Source organism: Balaenoptera physalus (genome assembly GCF_965194825.1).
Source record: "Balaenoptera physalus genome assembly, chromosome: 12".
Taxonomy (NCBI): Eukaryota; Metazoa; Chordata; class Mammalia; order Artiodactyla; family Balaenopteridae; genus Balaenoptera; species Balaenoptera physalus.
In genome coordinates this window covers 20,099,089-20,118,354 of record NC_138897.1, presented here as the reverse complement: position 1 = coordinate 20,118,354, position 19,266 = coordinate 20,099,089, and the positions used below count along the sequence as shown (strand labels likewise).

General features: G+C 38.3%; 1 protein-coding gene across 11 annotated transcripts in view; it reads left to right on the top strand.

Moving 5' to 3' along the window:
• The window catches only part of RAB27B (RAB27B, member RAS oncogene family), a 169,295-nt gene that overhangs the window by 143,508 nt on the left and 6,521 nt on the right, over window positions 1-19,266 (top strand). For 5 of the 11 annotated variants that reach the window (XM_082416662.1, XM_082416663.1, XM_082416660.1 and 2 more), the window contains 4 exons: window positions 9,463-9,634; window positions 11,225-11,310; window positions 15,699-15,802; window positions 18,380-18,503. In XM_082416662.1, the coding sequence (XP_082272788.1) occupies window positions 9,482-9,634; window positions 11,225-11,310; window positions 15,699-15,802; window positions 18,380-18,503 (467 nt within the window). In that variant the 5' untranslated portion in view covers window positions 9,463-9,481. The other 6 variants (XM_082416670.1, XM_082416666.1, XM_082416668.1 and 3 more) reach the window with 4 other exon arrangements.

Here is a 19,266-nt window from a genome sequence, read left to right as displayed (position 1 = left end):
TAGTGTCTGGTCACACATTTAGGTCTTTAATCCATTTTGAGCTCATTTTTGTGTATGGTGTTAAAGAATAATCTAATTTCTTTTTTTTTTTTTTACATGTAGCTGTCCAGTTTTCCCAGCACCATTTGTTGAAGAGACTGTCTTTCCACCATTGTGTAGTCTTGCCTCCTTTGTCATAGATTAATTGGCCATAGGTGTGTGGGTTTATTTCTGGGCTTTCTATCCTGTGCCATTGATCTATATTTCTATTTCTGTGCCAGTAACATACTGTTTTGATGAATATAGCTTTGTAGCATAGTCTAAAGTCAGGGAGCCTGATCCCTCCAGCTCCAGTTTTCTTTCTCATGATTGCTTTGGCTAGAAGCCAACTTATTCCTTTAAATCACCAATGTGAGCTGAAGGCTAATGTGTACATTTTAATTGAAAGTTTGTCTTTGATTCACTTGCTCATTGATTACAGTGACATGTCAGCATCCACTGGGCTTCTTTTGGAGATTTTGGTGGGAAATGCCAAAACCATGTCTTACAGTTGAGTAAGTTAATGTTAAAGCTTAAAACTATCTTGCGGTGGATATAGAAATACTGTAGGACAGTGCACTGAAAGACCCTCTGAGCTGTTTATCAGGATATCTAAGCAATGCTTAATGTGGTAATTATGTGGCTCTCTTTCAAAACGAGAATTTATGAGTTTGAAGTAAGTTATACAGGAGATCTGATATGAAATAGGTATCCTTTCCATGGCACTATCTTGGTTATAACAATGTCCATTTAGTTCTCTAAACCTTAAAAAATAAAGTGAAGTGAGATTCTCAAGATTCTAGAATTTGGTATCAGTGAGGGTTTTATCAAAAAAGCAGAATCACTGTAAGTGATACAGAACATGCAATTTATTAATCAGATTGGATTTTTCACAATTGTGGGAGCTGGCTTGGCAGTCTATGTAAGCCTATTGCTTTTTTGTATTGTGTTGTACCTGAAGTCATCCGAACCAGGGTCAGGAGAGAAGCATGGACATAAAGTCAGAGCAAGGTCAAACAGGACAATCCATGAGGACAAACTGGAATCCAGGAGGATGCCTGGAACTTGCCTGCATCTCTCACCACCTCTAACCTCAATGGTGCAGATGACCTGCCAAAGAGTCTGTGCCTTCTCTATGGAGCTGCACACACACCCAGCCTAGGATTCCGAGAAGCTAAACAAGGAGATCTTGTCAGAGCTAGAGAAACTGAACACCCAGTTCTTTCCTGTGCCAATAAGGTGAGGTGACAGATCAGTGACAAATTATGTGAGCTTCAAGGCCTGTGCCCTCAGTATGACCCTGGACACACTTTGGGACTGCACACATTTAAGTTTCTAAGAAGACTGTGAAGTTTTCTTTTGTAAGAGGTATTTCAGTTTATCAGCATTTATAAATATAAGTACAAGCCTTCAGAGGTTTCTCTGAATCTGAAACAGCAACTTTGTAAAGTACTGTTTTGTTCCTGTTGATAATTTACTCATCTGAAGCCAAAAGCCTGAATTGCTTTAACTGCCCTGAGATTTGAGTCATGTCTGCTAAACAGTGTTTTTAAGCACACATCAGTTAGGGGTTTGCTATCTATCCAGGGGTACATGTGAGCTTCAGAGATAATGCTAGACCATTGCTCTCATGTCCTTTTCAGAATGATTCCATTTAGAACATCTGTCAATATCATGCTGCAACTGGGGACAAAATAGCTTTGTGTTTTGCTGCGTCCTGCTGAGTCGTAATGATCCAGTGTTAGGGAAACACATGAAAAGCATTGATTCTGAATGGATCTATATTAGTGAACCAAATGATTTAAAAGCTCTTTCAATTCAGGTAAAAATTTCTCAGATCAGGGAGCAGCCTTATCCTGACCCTGATTGTGAGAATTATTGGCAAGCTGCAGTGTTCTCAGTAAGAATACTCATTGAGCAAATTTGGGTTTTAGCAATTTCAAGTCCAGAATTTCAAGGTCTGCTAGATCTTGACCCCAGAGTACTATGCCCCTTATGGATACAGAAAAACTGGAATAAAATTGGAGAAGTGTAAGAACTCATGAACAAGGAAAGTGTGGATATGATTTGAGTTTAGAAGGTAAAGAGTAGGGGTAGAGAGGACATTCTAAGGGAAATATTAATGATAGTAGAAAATAGGATTACTGGACTATGGGCTATAATATGAAAATTAAAATAAACTCTTGAGATAATATGACTGGTACTTCCATTGATTTTCTAAAGCCTTCCACAAATAAGTACAATACAATTATACAGAATTAGAAATGTCAGGTGGAAAAATAAGTATCAAAACAGGGGATTTAAAAAATCATATGAGAGTAGTTTGTACAACTCTATAAAGTACATTTGAATTTCTAGATGAGATAACTTTTTCAGATATTAAACATTGTATACTTAACTGGTGCTGCATGAAGAGACAGTTAGACCAGGGGAACAGAAGAGAAGAATCCAGGAATAGACACAACTGTGTATGAAATTTTACTATATGATAGAGGTAGTATCTTAAATCAGTGATGAAAAGATGAATTTGTACGTAAGTTGTATTTGGACAGCTATCATGAGATAAGTTTGGATTAATTCTTCATAACATATTTATGGTAAATTCCAGGTGAGTTAGATTTTTAAATATAAGTTGAAACCATATAAGTAGCAGAAGAACACATAAGTGAATTACTTTATTATCTGGCATGGGAAAACCTTCTTGTGATTCAGAATTTGATTTCTCCTCCCCCAGACATCAACAATAACAATAAAAGTCTTTTGGGTGGCATAAATATCACAAGCAAAGAGACAAATGGGAAAAAGTATTTGCAACTTAAATAACAAGGTTTTAATGTCCCTAATACACAAATAACTTCTAAAAATAGGAGAGATAAACCATTTTTAAAAACTGAACAAGAGATATGAGCCTTCCAGTCACACAAAAAAGGAATACAAATAACCCTTAAGCATATGAAAAGATGCTTGACCTTGATCATTGTAAAAGAAACACAGGCTAAAACAGTATTAAGATATGGCTTCAGACCTATCAAATAGAAAGCCAGATGTTTGACTATCTTCTCTATAGGTAAGCACAATGTAAATGGTAAGTTGAGAAATCTTCAGAGATATATATTTAATTATTCATGAAAGAAAATGTTATGATGCCTGGTATTTGCTTCAAAATAATCTGGTAAAGGGAGACTTTTGGATACATGAAACAAAGTTGGCCATATATTGGTAATTTAGAAGCTGGGCCATCAGTATAAGGGTGTACACTACTATTCCCTCAAATTTTGTATATGTTTGAAAGTGCTCATAATAAAAAGTAAAGAGAAAAAGGGGGAAATTCATACAGTTTCAAAGGATACCACAAAATTAAGCTAAAGGGAAATTTTTACCTTATAGAAAAAATAATTTTAGAGAAATAAAATTATACATTGGCTTAGAAGTGCACTTAATATGTGAGAATAATGATATATCAATGGAGAAAAACCAATTTAAAGCTGACTTGTGTTGGAATTTTTACCCTTTATTTTCGGGGTGAGTAAGCTCAATGAATTCTTGGTCTATCTCTATTATATTATATCCCTTGACCATAAATTGAAACAAAATGAACACATTTAAAAATAGATTTGATTGCTCCAGTAAACACATTGGCCACCGTCAACAAATAAAAAGTTCAGTTAGGTTGATGTTGATTTATATTTGCAGTTTAGTTTGAATGTTCCATATAGGCTCACATCCATTAATTCTAAATAGCATTTAGGAAGTATCAAAATAAAAATTATCTTTGATAAACTTTGCTAACCGAACAAAATGCTATGGAATACACTGAAGAGAATGTTTTGATTTTTGTTTTTTAATTTACACCCTCCCCCCCAACTTCCCTCCTTCCAGAAAATGCCTTCTGTTCTGATGCACAGGCTACAGGACCCTAGAGTACTTCAGCCGTCCATAATTTAACTGTAACCTCCTGGACGCGGATGTGGTGGTAGGAAGCCGTATTTCAAGGTCAGTTAATGAGAACCACCTTTAGGCTATCATTCAGATAATGAAGTGCTTGCTATGAGAATCCCAGACCTCAAATGCTCTTACTGGAGCCCAACACAAACCAATCAAATAAAGATAAATGAGGAAATATTAAACATCTGTCCATTTTATGCTTGATAGTTTTATTTTATTGAAACCATCTACACTGAATGCAAAGTAGTATCAGTGATATTTTGTCTACTATTTTAAGCTTTCTGAAGTACCTTAAGAATGGTTTTATGAATTTAATAAGTTCAAGTCACAAGGTCATAACTTGTCATGGCATCCTTAAGATTGTTACTTGGAGAACTAGCGAAGTTTGCATGGGTTAGTCCGTCTGTGTAGTAGTCATCCACACATATCTGTAGCATTTGCTAAGCTCCCCACTAGACAAATCGGAGTGTATCCTCAGAGCCATGCAAAATATCATGCAAAACAGGAGGTGCCAATGAGTGTTAGATGGACAAATGGATGCTCTCATACGGGAGCCCGGTTCTCTGAGCTCTGACCTATTCAACTGACAAGTTTATATGCTCTCTGCCAGCACAAATCTCACTTTCAAAAATTATAGTCCCTCTGTACTTTCTCTTTTCCCAGGTTATTTGACATTGCTCTTCTGAAGATATAAATATTCTACTTTGAGGAAGTTTTTATACTCTTGTGCAACTTAAAATAGAAAAATGAGCTCAGGAAGCCAGACCTGGAAAGTACCAAGGTCATTATTTAATCTAAACATTCACTTTACAGATGAGGAAGGAAGGAGAATCCAAGCTCTGAACTTGGAGAGACACCACTTCCACCAACTGCCCAAAGACAAATTTCATTAATCATGACATTTGCATGGCTCTGAGAATCTTAAATAGATTTATACACTAACATACGTATTGAGCTCCTCCTATATGCCAACCACTATACTGGGCTCTCTGGATCCAGCAGTGGACAAGGAAATTAAATTCCTGAGCTAATGGAATTTATGTTGAACAAGAATGAAACAGGGCTTCCCTGGTGGCACAGTGGTTGAGAATCTGCCTGCTAATGCAGGGGACACGGGTTCGAGCCCTGGTCTGGGAAAATCCCACATGCCGCGGAGCAGCTAGGCCCGTGAGCCACAGCTACTGAGCCTGCGCGTCTGGAGCCTGTGCTCCGCAACAAGAGAGGCCACAATAGTGAGAGGCCCGCGCGCTGCGATGAAGAGTGGCCCCCGCTCGCCGCAACTAGAGAAAGCCCTCGCACAGAAACGAAGACCCAACACAGCCAAAAATAAATAAATAAATAAATTTTTTTAAAAAGAAAACTTTAAAAAAAATAAAAGAATGAAACAAAGCAGGGTAAAAAAAAGAGAGACAGTATGGGCAACCTCATTTGAGATATTCTAACTATGAAAATCATGTTCCCAGAGAAAATTCCCTTCCCTCATAGAATGAATATATTTCTACTTTCTACCTATCTAACCCAGTTTCCATTTCAAATCATAATGAACACCAGTCTTGGGGTTTCCTCTATTGGAAATGTCACCCCATAAATTAGGTAACTTCCCTGCACGTGATTTCTCATCTGTAAACTAAGGGCTAGACCACATGATTACTTAGATTGCCTTCTACCTTTTAGATTCTTCATTAAACAGAGCCTCATGGGCGTTGTGAATTCTTTTCCCTACTCTTTCCAGCCTCTTACCTTCCCACGAAAGGCTCTGAGGATGACGCTGCGGTTTCTGTATCTAAAAGACCTTCTGGCTCTTGCGGTATAGTTTGTGACACAGTGATAATGGCAGAGAGTCAGACACATTTCCTGAAACATGGCAGTCCTCTGGCTTTTTCTTCCCTTTTAGATTCATAGAACCAAGAACTAACAATCCTGTCAATCATTGCGTGGGAATAAACAATACTGCTAAACTTGTCAGCTTTTTGATCCTTTCCAGATCTTTTTTTTTAGCCCAGTTCTTGGAAAACAGCCTTTTTTTACCAAGGCTTTTATGTTTCTTTGTGGTGGTGTATTTGCTGTGCCAAGGATAGACTATTGAGGTCACATATTTTAGGACTCAGAAAATCACATAGTAATAAAAGAGGAACAAAGCTAAATACAAAAGAAATTTCTTTAAAAATTACAAACTAAATGCAAAAGAATTGTATATATAAAATAATTCATTTTTAAAAGAAACCTGTGGGCTTCCGTGGTGGCGCAGTGGTTGAGAATCTGCTTGCCAATGCAGGGGACACGGGTTCGAGCCCTGGTCTGGGAAGATCCCACATGCCGCGGAGCAACTAGGCCCGTGAGCCACAACTACTGAGCCTGCGCGTCTGGAGCCTGTGCTCTGCAACAAGAGAGGCCACGATAGTGAGAGGCCCGCGCATCGCGATGAAGAGTGGCCCCCGCTCGCTGCAACTAGAGAAAGCCCTCGCACAGAAACGAAGACCCAACACAGCCAAACATGAAAAATAAATAAATAATAAATTAATTAAAAAAAAAAAAGAAACCTGGAGGCAAACTATCTCGTACCCAGCTTAATATGTCAATATCTTTAAATAGTCTATTGAAGACACTAAATAAATGGTTTCCACAGTGCCAAGCTTTGCATTCATTTCAGGTGGAATTTATGTTCAATGCCACAAAATCTCCACCATCTTTCAGTTAAAGAAAAGACCCTGTGTAGGCTGCAGTAGAATTGATCTGTGTTAGCCAGGATTGTTGACTCTGGATTAGAGCCTGATTGGGAGGCAACCCCAGGCAGTTTATGGACTGCAGATTGGCTACAGGTCAGAAATACATGGTAGGGCATGTAGTTGGCAAGTATTGATAGTCTCATTTCTGTAAGTGACAATTAAACTCCCATGAGATGGTCCTGAATCTCCTCTCGTACCTAATTCCTCCCTATGCTATAAGGTTAAATGCAAGTTCATCTTCCTCTACAAAATCTGCTCTGACCATAGCAGTCCATGAAGATTATTGTTTTGTTTGAACTAAAAGCACAACTATTTGACTCATTTATCAACTAATCATGTTCCATCTTGTAAAATTATGCTGTATTTTCTTTCATCCTTATTCAACTTTTAAGTGTATGCATGCCTTGACAGAAACTAGATTATGGTTTACATTTTTGGAATTTTCATCTTTGGGTCTGATACTGTATATTGGAGGTACTAAACTAGATTTGCTCAAGACTTAGCCTTTTGTGACACTGTCACCAAAAATACTGCAAAAAGCATAATTAACTGTAGGCAACGTTTTAAAATGTGCTGATGTATCTTCTTGATTCTATTCTTTTCATTTTTCCAGGAAACAATATCCTCCAACTTTATCTCGTATTTAGGTAACCAGCTTCAATTTCTTCCCTCTGATTATCAAGGATTGTGTCCAGGGAAGAATTTTGCTTTAATTACTTAACTCTCTTAGAATATTCAAATTTCATCTGTTTTTTTCACAAGAGAATTAACAGTTTTATCCAATTTTACTGGTGACATGACAGATTTTATCACCCTTCAGAGGAGTTTCACATGAGCAAGTTCGGAAGGGAAAGAGAGACTAAGGTAGAGTGATGGTGGTGATGATAGACCTTAGGTGGGGGAAACCTTACAACTTTGACAACAATCTCCTCTAGCAACCCATTTGGCTCACAGACTAGAAGCAGCAACATCTTCAACCAAAAAGTCCTGGTAAGATATTTGGCACCAACCCAAACGCAAAACTACTCACTGCCAGGCAGTTGATCGATGCAGATGTTTTCTAAGAAGAATTTCACATCAGTAGTGGAGATATCTGTATCCCTGCATTAAGGAAGGCTGGTTGTTGATGGTTGCTATGCACCTCTTCCTGAGCAATGGTTATACTTTGTATAGATCTTAAAAAAGAAAAAGAGTACATTCACAGTCAGCAAACATCTACCCTGAGAGTCCTACTCAGTGAAGAAAGGATAAGAGAGGAAAACTTTAGTGCAAAAATATATATTGGCAGCTCTCAAAACCCCTGACCTCAAAAACCATTCATTAATTAAAGAAATATACATCCATCAACCATAATACATTTAGGAGGATTTAGCATCAATAGGGTTCAAATTTTAGAAAATTCTAATGTAAAAACATTGTAAATCTTCCAAATGATGTAATAATACTGGCTGGCTAACTACCTAATCATCATCTTCATCATTATTTATCCAAAGACATGGAACCTTTTAGTTTTGACCCTGTACCAAAATGACAATGTAAAAAATAAAGTTTTGTTTAAATTGATGAATATGTGCATCATTTTCTTACATGTAGAAACACGATTAGAATTATGTAGCAGTTTTCAGATATGTTCATGGAGCAGCCTGTTGTTGACGTTTGATTTTGATCACCTCAGAACTCCTGAAGGGTACAATGTTTTCCTGATTGTAGAGGTGAGGAAATATTCCTCCTTCTCACATAGTAGGAGAGAAATGTTTCTATTCTAGGGACGTCTTCATAAGCCTTCCTCTATCCATCTGTATAACCCACAAATCAGAAAGTTGTACCAAATGGCAAATCATTTTGCTAACCTCAAGTGTGGAAAGTACATCAAGTATTTAGTGGGTGATGGTGTAATTCAAAGGTATGTGGTGTTAGTTTCCGTGTCATCACTGTTTTTGGCATTAGCCCTTGGCATCACCCATAGCCGTTGTAACAACAGAAGAAATTAAAACCAAGGCAGGAGAGGTTAGGGCAGTGGGTGAAATGGCAAGTGATGTTCCTTCAGGAGAACATTAGCAGAATTACCATAGTTATGCCTCTGAAGAGCTCTTCCCTTTTTTCAAGGCCTAGAAAATATTCGGCAGATTTGCCAAATACAGCATATTTGCCCGTGGAGAACAGAGGGTTCAGTATCTCAGAACGTAAGATTTTAAAACATTGCTTTTGAAATGAGTTTAAATCAATGTTTTTAAAGGTTGTCATATCAGCTGTGAAATTTTTTAAATTAAAAAGGAATATTTTGTATGCATATAATAGAGAGCTCATCCTGCAGGATTACATGCAGAATATTCCCCTAGGCTTTTCTCTTCCATTACTCATATATAATTTCAGTCTCCCTCTAAGCACACCTGCATCATCTGGGACAGTTTTTTCTATTCCCTGTGACTCTTTTTCCTAGCACCACACTCCTGTTTCCAAGAGACACTGGCATAAAAAAAAAAAAAAAAAAAGCTATAACTCTTTAAGTTCTACTATTGCTGTGGCAATAGCCATGGTGGGTATCACATAGCTTTTTGTTCCATATTACCTGACATGATATAAAAAGATAGGTACTAAGTGAAATCATAGAAGAGTCCTTACTCCTGAAGCTGCTCTGAACTAGTTAACTCACAGATTCACAGAATAGAGGCATTCCAATTTTTTACCCTTGAAAGCTAAATTTACGTTGCTTTGCAGGAAGGCAAAGGAAAACCAATTTTAATCATAAATACTTATTTTTCCTCCTACACAGGCCCACCAAGACCATCACTATGACCGATGGAGACTATGATTATCTGATCAAACTCCTGGCCCTTGGAGATTCGGGGGTGGGGAAGACGACATTTCTTTACCGCTACACAGACAATAAATTCAATCCCAAGTTCATCACGACAGTAGGGATAGACTTTCGGGAAAAACGTGTGGTGAGTTTTTAACCATACTGTTAACTGGTTGCTGATCCTCCTATATAAGATAAGATTTAAGAAGCTATGTTTATTGCATTGCAAGGTGACTGTCTTTTATCACATGAAATTCATAACCTGTCACTTTAATCCAATTTAAATATTATTTTTTACCGTCTCAATTATAAATAACATTTTGCTTAGAAAAAGTTGAGTGGCACTATCACTTGTCTCCAGAAGTACACAGGGCAAGTAAAATCATTTATGGGTTTCTATAGTGTGTTTTCTATGAATTCTTAAGGAAACTTTCAAAACATGAATTAGTACCTAAAATCATTAACTCTTGATCTGAGTTCCTCAATAAAAACGAGCGTTCATTTCCCTATGCTTACAAAAAAAGTTAAAAGAATGATTGGCAAATAGCTGGAACATGAGCTTTGTGAGTTCTTGCTGCATTTTTCTTTGTGTGTAGACTCAGCCATCAATCACTAGCTTCTTACGAACAGAATGTGAGACCAATCCATGCTATTTTTCAAGATAAGGGATTTTAAGTGAGAATCACAACCACTTCCTTCTCCTATGCTAGACGCTAATGACAGGAATAAGGATATTGTGACATGTGAGACGTGTAACATAGGCACAGAAGCTTAGCCAGATTTACCGCCACCCAAGGTATTCTTGATTGCCAAGATGGCGGCGGCTTCCAGTTGATATCACAAATCCAAAAAAAAACAAAGAAAATGATGCTGAGAAGTTAAATCATGGTTCCTTATAATGTCCTGTACCTTATCTGAAAGTCCAGTAGTGTAGTCTTAGCAAACTTACTCCCAGCCCTTCCAGGGTTTTTCCTGTGCCTTCTCCCCTCCCAATTCCCCGCCCCCAACCCCAATCTAGGTATAAATCTTTGCAAAGTTTTCCCTTTAAAACATCTTCACTAAGCCATAAGTAAAAGAACTGGATAAATATTAAAATTGCTATGCTTTGTTTAAAGAAGAAGTCAAAAGGCCATCATTTAAAAAATTTAAACTTTTCTAAAAAGAGCCTTTGAAGGAACGACTAGTAAGGAAAGACTTGAAATATCCTGTGTAAACTTAATGAGAAATTCCATGTGTTTTTCATTTTGAAAGTCCAGTTCACAGTAGAGGATATTCAGGTGTTTGTAAAGCATTTTACTGTTTTAAAAATGCCTTCACATCTGCTATTTCATTTAAGTTTGCAGTAACTCTGTAAAGTAGGAGGAGATGATGGGTCTCAATTTGCTAAAGGAAAATAAGATTTTCCTTTATGAACTTAAATGAAGAGTCTATATTTGAACCTAGAACTTGGGTCCTAAATCTAATGTTTGCTGCCTCCATGAGGAAATGACAGAAGGTGTCTAATTTAAGTTTGCAGGATGCCTAAATTGTTTTGAAAACCATACTTATACTTGACATTTAAAAGTGAGAGTATCTGTGATACTTCCGGGAAAAAAAAAAAACAGAGCAAATATTTATTTTGCACTATGAACTTTGATTATAGTAATGAAGAAAAAATATGCTGAGTGAACCCAGAGAATCTGAATGCTGACCAAATCCAAAGCAGTATCAACTGATGACATTTGTATTTTTTCAGGTTTATAACACACAGGGACCAAATGGGTCAACAGGGAAAGCATTTAAGGTGCATCTTCAGCTTTGGGACACAGCAGGACAAGAGCGGTAACAGTGAATTACTTTGTTTCTAGCTACAAATATCTTAGGAAAACTTATTTTAATGTGAATGCTGTATGTGGTATGTGGACTTGTAAGGATATGCAACTCTCCTCCTGGTTTCAAAATAAACATTTGTATCAAAAAATTAAAATAAATTATTTGTAGTTAATCGACCATAACTAGCACTGTGTATTTGGTACAGATTTTAAAAATCAGATTTTCAGAAATCTCTGTGAAAATTCTTATGCATTGTCTTTGTACTTTGTAATGGGGGAAAAAAAAAAAAACTTCTCCAGAATTTAATTAAATTGGGTGGGAAATTGACATTGTTACAAGTACTACTTGAAGAGGGAGTTGAAGAAAAGGGTGTTAATATCTTTCTCATCTCTTTCTGCCCTTACACACAGACTCTCATCCTGTGTCCTTTGACTGGCTTTAGAGATTTTGGTCTCACCATCACCCTCCAGCTGGAATGTTTTACTCCCTTCCCACCTTCCCTGAGCCTCTCCTTTCACCAGGCCTGGCTCACATTACACCTGCTCGGCGGGGCTCTTCTAAACACCCCAAGTGAAACAAACTCCCTCTTTCTTGAACTTCTACATCTATTCTTCCATCCCTTAAATTACTCAATTAATTATATACCACCTTGCAGTAAGGTGAATCTTCTATTTTTATCTCTAACTGCTGGTCTTTGCTTCACTTGTGACCTTCTCACACCAACACAATTGTGAGCTTTATAAGGGCAGAGGCCATACTTGGTTTTTCAGCCTCGTCTGTGGTACAACGTCCAAGTCAAGAGACATTCAGTAGACGGTAGTTTGGATTGTTTAGAGCTGGAGGTGTTATGCCATTATTTGATGAAAATATATTTCTTTGAGATTCAAACTTCCGGAGTGCGAAAGACCCCAAGCTAGTGAAGCTTTTCAATATTAGATTAAACAAAAATTGGCAATAGATTGTCAGAGAAGATATTTAGAAGGCACATACCTCCCAATTCTACATCACATGTCTTACAATGTTTATGCTGGTAAACACTTCAGTCTTTGAAACGAATCCAAAACATTCTCACTTTCAGTGAGTGTAAACGCCAGGAGAGGTGCTGGGCCCTCTCTGTGAGCTTTTTTGACTGTGAATTCCATTTACACACATCCTTCAACACGGCTGGTTCTTCTGAAGTCATTCCTTACAAGAATCTCTGTTCATATGTCAGTTTTGTTGTCACAAAGATGTATGTTTTACAGACCGATTTAATGCATTTTTTGAAGAAGGAATATGAGAAAATGTGGTTCCCATATGTCTTCGCACACGATATGTCAGCCTAGCATGATGGCAGGCTTCTCTCATCTGTCTCCTTAAGACAGCTGCTCCAGGAGTGAAATAGGAAATACTAGGGACAGTCTTAGTACATCAAGGTTATTCATCCCTTGAGAATTTTGCATTCTGTATACAAAAGGTGCAGCTAAGCAGCAGGATAAACAATGCCTCACACCTCAACCCTGTGCCTGAGGACGCCTGGCATTATAACCCATGTAAGATAATGATTATTGCTAAAAGTCACATTATGGGAAGGAGGAAAAAAATCATACCTCTTATGTAAACCTAAAGGATGCAGGGCACAGACTTAGTTCTCAGCGAGGGAGAAAGAGCTATAATGTGCCCTGGGATCTGTTTTCTCATGGGGTCCTAGCTTTCCCCACCCTGGGGACACAATGAGGTTGATGGGTGAAGCTAGAAATCAATAAGCTTTCCCCTGGAGTAAACCCTGGAAAGTAAGGGGGTTAACAAGGGTCCTGGGCTGAGTGGTCCAGGGTATGAAGCCGGTCCAGAGCAAGAGTATTTTACCCACGTTGCTGTGGATGCAGAAGTGTTTGCTCCAATGAGATCTTATCCAGCAAGTATGTTTTAAAGTAACTGTCATGTGCTGTGGGCAATGAGAGGGGGATAAGGCACAGTCTTATCCTCAAATGAGACACACACACACACACACACACACACACACACACACACTCTTAAGGAGAGGACAGAGAGCAGACTGTTGTGGCTGAGTTAGCCACACTCTTGTGGTTTGAGCAAGAGACAGTTTTGTGAGTACAGCTAGTTCCCAAAGACAGAGAACGAACCCTTCAATAAAAGCCCTGTAATCTCTGAGCTTCTAGTGACGGGTAGGAACAAATCCACAGGAAGAAAACTGAGTAAAACTTTTGGTATTTCATAATCATCACAAGTATGTCCTACCAAAGGAATCTTATTTTGGAAATAAAAAGTCATTAAAATATCTCTTCCCCCTGCTTTGGTATTGAAAGTATTGTTCTGTATTGAAGTCATTTAACACTTTAATAATTTATATCCTTTGCTATGTTCTTTCTTTATTTCTTTATCTAAATTTGACAGACACTTAGCGAGCCAAAAATATGCTCAGGGCCATAGAAACACAATGGATAGCAAGTTAGAAACACAGCTCCTTTTTTCTTGGAGCTACCGGGGTAGAATTTGGACAAATAGACAATTGCAATAATAGCTTTAGGACAGTAACAGGAAAACAAAGAGTCGTTGTCAGGTGCACCAAGAGGGGTCCATAAGCTACGTGGGGGTGTTGGGAAGTCAGCGCGAGCGTGGGGAGGTGATACTGTTATATATAAATATATATACTCATACACAATATATAAGTGAATCTTATCCAGGCTAAAAGGATAGAAGGTAAAGGAAGCATGAAGGCGAGGTTACCCGCAGGAATAACAGCATGTGTGAAAGCCCAGGGGAGAGAGTGAACTTTCTAAGAACTAAAAGAAGATCAGCACGCCTGTGGGTAGTCAAGAGATGAGCTGGATAGATGAGCAAGGGTTAGTTCATGCAGAGCCTTGACGGACTGTTGAAAAGTTCAGTCATTATCGTAAGCAAAGTACCATCATTTAAATATTTTTAGCAGAGGATTTATATAGTCAGTGGGAAGAAATCAGGGAAGGGGAGGATCCCATACAACACTGGAGACAGGAAGCCTGTTGAGAAGGCTGTTGAAATTATCCAGGTGGAAGATAATGGGTCCAAATCTAGAGTAGTGGCAGGGTACGCAGACAGAAATGAGAAAGTCAGGAGATATTTGTTGATTGCTTGTATATAGCAGGTGAAGTAGAAAGGCTGTGGTGACGAAGGAGGATGGATGGTGATGTCATTGACAGAAAATCAGGAGGAGGGGCCAGTTTGGTTTTAAACACATGAAGTTGAGGGTACCTTAGTTTCCTCCAAGTGGAAATATCAAACAAGTAATTGGGCACATGGTACGGAGGGCAGGAAAAATCTAGACCTATAAATTTGGGGTTCAACATATAGGTGATAATTGAGCCAGGGAAGTGAATGAGATTACCCAGTGAATATATGTAGAGGAAGAAGGGATCAAGAATAGAACCCAGAGGAAACCCAAGGATCTACAAATAGACCAAAATAGGAGATCAAAATTAGGAGGACATTTAGGATAGGAAGTGATACACTTCTCTGTTTCAAAGTCATGTGCCTTTCTAAAAATCAATTGCCAAATTCACTTCTTTATCAGTATAACCCAAACCTTCTCTGGACCTTATGTGTGATCTCTTGTTTTGCCCATTGCTGACACTGAAGTGGATCTCAGAGCATCTTCAACTTCCCTGAGGATGTTGGGGTAGAAGGGGTTGGAACAAGAGAAAGTCTTTACATCGCACATGGAGGAGTGCATTCTTCAAAATCCTCCATTAGAGATGAGACTTCTTGCTTTCTCTCCTCAACTACCAAGTCTCTCTGCCCTTCCCTCATTCCCCTAATCAACGTCCTCTTTTTCCTTTCTTCACTGTCTTCCTTCTCCTTAAGAGACATGCATGGCAGCCTAAAGCTCAGTTTTACCCCTAAAGAGTGCTTATAAAAGAGTTTTCTCACCAATGTTGTTCTTCCTTACAAAAGAACCCTAGTTCCAGCTGCTAACAAGTTGTGGTTTTCTGCATGTAATCACAGGCATCCATTTTCAGGCTACCATGTGCCAAGCTTCCTTCTGGGCACAGACAGGAAATCTGAAAAGTATAAGTTAAAGTCCCAACTCTAAAGTGGCTTCTATTTTAACTGTGGGCCACGAGATGCCCGTGAGCCAATGAGAGAAAGATTCCAAGGGGCTGTGTAAGCAAGCGTGTGGTTGAAGGTTACAAACTCTTGCATGCATACCTGCTATGGAACATAAAGCCGGGACGTGATCTTAAATCTACAGCCAGATGTTCTCCCCGACCCTTCAGCAGTCTTTCTGCCCATTAGGTAGAATAATCCAGAGGGATGCCATGGAGAGTTCATATCTGAAAGGGAAATAATGTTGTTTGTATTGTCATCAGAATGTGCATGTGGACTGACTTCCAGAACTATCCACTGTGCTTTTTCGGCAGATTCCGGAGCCTCACCACTGCATTTTTCAGAGACGCCATGGGTTTCTTATTAACGTTTGACCTCACCAGTCAACAGAGCTTCTTAAATGTCAGAAACTGGATGAGTAAGTGGGACTGAGTAACTTCCATTGGCCACGCTGCTTCTCTGCCTCACAAGATGAAACCAGATTGGGGACCACAGATTAACTCTAAAAAATCACAGGTTTAGTGTTTCCTGTGTCACCTTCAAAGCAGTGGCTTTTATGTGGCTCATCCAAAGTGGCTTAAAATTGTGTTTTCCTTTGACGTCTTAGAAGAATCACCACCTGTACGTAAGGACTTTATTGTTGCAATTGACAGGCCATTAATTCCACTTATCCAGTAAGTCTTGAAGGATTTCTTAAAACTAAATGAGTGGTCACATCTACTCCATCTAGCCTGGTGGGGACAGAAAAACAGCAGCGTTTTCTGAGGGGGCAACTGGTACCTACAGTGTGTGCCCTTGCACGTGGGTTAACTAAAGTGTTAATTGACTAATGGGTTAATTAGGTGAGAAATTGTTTCAGAGCAGAGCAGCCACATGAAAATACGGTAGTGTGTCAGTCAACAAGCTCACGTTGAAATTTCACTTCTTTTTTGAAAAGTGTTCAAATGTGAGGAAGACTGGTATAGAAAAATCTCCAGCCTTCATGGCAATTTAAAAATAATATAAAGTTTCAAAGTAGCCTAATCAGTTATTAAAGCCAGATTGATATGTCAGCCCAGAAGTGTGGTATTTGATTTTTCCTTTATTTTTTAACTGATGTAGCACTAAAGACAGTATTTCATTTGCATGTTTTAAATTACAAATACCAGTTTTGATCCTAGTGGGACATTCCAGCAGTTGCATGGGGCTGGTGCTACTTGTCATTTCTAGATTTGTCAGGGCTGTCTGTGGCCAGAGTGATATTTTTTAAAAGACTAGATCATATTATTCCTCTGCTCAAAGTCCTTTTGGGATTTCCCATCTCACTTGGAATTCCTCTTTAATTCACTTTTACTCTGCCCCAGCTCACCGGCCTCCAGCTAAAGGTCTCTTCCCTGAAAAGCACAATCCTGCCTTGGGGACTTTGATTTCTGTTCGCCTCCGCCTTGATTTCTCTTTTCCCATTTATAGCGTGTGTTAGTTCTTTCATCTCCTTCAAGTTCTTGTTCAAACCTTACCTATCTCTTGGGAGAAGCTTTCCCTGACAGCCCCATCTAAAACAGTGCTCTTCATCACTCTGTATGCCCTCAGTACACTTTCTATTTCATTTGGTCACTGCCACCACCTGACATTATTATATTATATTATATTATATTATATTATATTATATTATATTATATTATATTATATTATATATATTATATTTTATATATTATATTATATTTATTATGTTATATTATTTCTTTGTTTACTTGTGGTTTTGGTTCTTTCTACCACTAGAATGTAAGCTCTATAAAGGTGCAGACTTGGTCTGCTTTGTTCCGTTGCAATACCCCAGATCACCTGGCTGAGTGTCTGGCTGTGTAGATTCTCAAATATATACTTATCTTATTATTACATATTACATATAATTAATAATATATATAAATGCTTTAAATGCAAGTTCACTAACAGTGGGGAAAAATACCAACAAATTCTGACTTAATTGTTTCTCCAAATGAGTGTTTATCCTAGGATCTGTCTCCATTTTCTTTTGCTATTACATTTCTTTATCCAAATTTTGGTGTTATTATTCGATTGTGGGGAGATGAGATAATAAGATTATTCAATTCTTTCAGAGACTGATTCGTTCATCATTTTTCAAGGTAGATGAGATGCTCCCTTATTACTAAAATTCCCAGGAGGATACAGTTGGGATTTAAGATAATTAATTGCCATATCTAATAAGGCTTTAATTTCTAACATCCAAATAATTGGTGTTATAGAGTAAGCCTTTGTCTTCTTCCTCTGACCTCAGCAAGGTTGCACATAGCTTGCCTTGAGGTAGACCGTAAAATAGTCCCGTACCCTTGAAAACATAGATTGACAAGTTTTTTATCATTTCCTTCCTTCCTCCCTCCCTCCCTCCCTCCCTCCCTTCCTTCTCCTTCTCCTCTCCTTCTCCTCCTTCTTCTTCTCCTCCTCCTCCTCCCCCCACCCACCCCCTTCTCTTTTAAACAGTGTCTCCTGGAGAAAAGAGAAAAACAAGTGACCTGTCTTAATATTGTTTCTACATGAATTTGTGGTGGTTCAAAAATGTTCTGCTCTTATGGATCATCACCTTGAACTTCAGGAAAGGGAAATGTAGCAGCCTCCTAAAGGAAAGAGCAAACTTGTGTACTTTAAGATCACGTTCTATTATCTCCACTTATATTTGAAGAACAAATGGAATGAAAAACAGTATGTTTATCTCAAAGGGCATTTCCCCAGATATAAAGGAGCACTGATAGGTATTCATACAAGTGCTTCATGTACACTCTTATTAATCTTCACAACCTGCAACCTGTGAGGAATTATCTTCATTTTCTAGACGAGGAAACTGTGGCTGGGAAGAGTTAAGCAACTTGGCTAATATAACACAACTCGTAAGCAGCCAAGCTGCAGATGAACAATTAGATTAGGACTCTGAAGTATGAGCAGTCATTTGACATCACTTGTTTATAACTAACTTGCTGTTTCCATCTGTTTTCTTTCCAAGGCCAACTGCAAGCAAATGCTTATTGTGAAAATCCAGATATAGTATTAATTGGCAACAAGGCAGACCTGCCAGATCAGAGAGAAGTCAACGAACGGCAAGCCCGGGACCTGGCTGACAAATACGGGTAAGTCAGTCACGTGGAGATGTCCTCTAAACTTGCACACTGCTGCTTAGTAATGGGGTAGGGTCACGAGATTGATATTAGAAGGGATCCCTTTGATTCAGGAATGTCGCATGAATGAAAAAGATCTTCCAGAGGAATATATGTGATGTTTTTAATGAACTATTTCATAATAATAGCAGCTAACATTTGCTGAATGCTTATTATGTGCTAGCAACTGTTCCTAAGCTTTAACTCATCTAACCCCTCATAATCATATATAGGAAATCTAGAGTTATCCCATTTTGTATATGAGTAATTGAGACACAGAGAGATTGAGTAACTGATGGAAGGCCACATAGCTAGTAAGTAGTAGAGCTAGAATTCAACCCAGGCGGACTGAGATCAGAGTCTATGCTTTTCAACACTGTACTCTCCTGCCTCTCAATCAATAACTAAAAAACTCTAAGAAATAATACCTGACCTGGTCATAATATTGCAATCATTATCCTAGCTGAGCTTAAATGGCAGCTTTTAAAATTTTTTAAATATTCCATGTAATTATAAATTCACTCCCAAGGCAGAAATTGTCATTCTTTTTCAAATGTAAGCATCTTTGCCAAATCTGTCCATTTTTTACTGAAGGATTCTCCTTGAAAGCTTTATAAATGTACGTGTCTTTTTGACACTTTGGATTCCAAATAAATATAGACTGTATTCACATAAATATCCTATACAGTGCCTGCTTAAATTCTAAATCAGACTTCTAGATAACTGACTGGAGGGA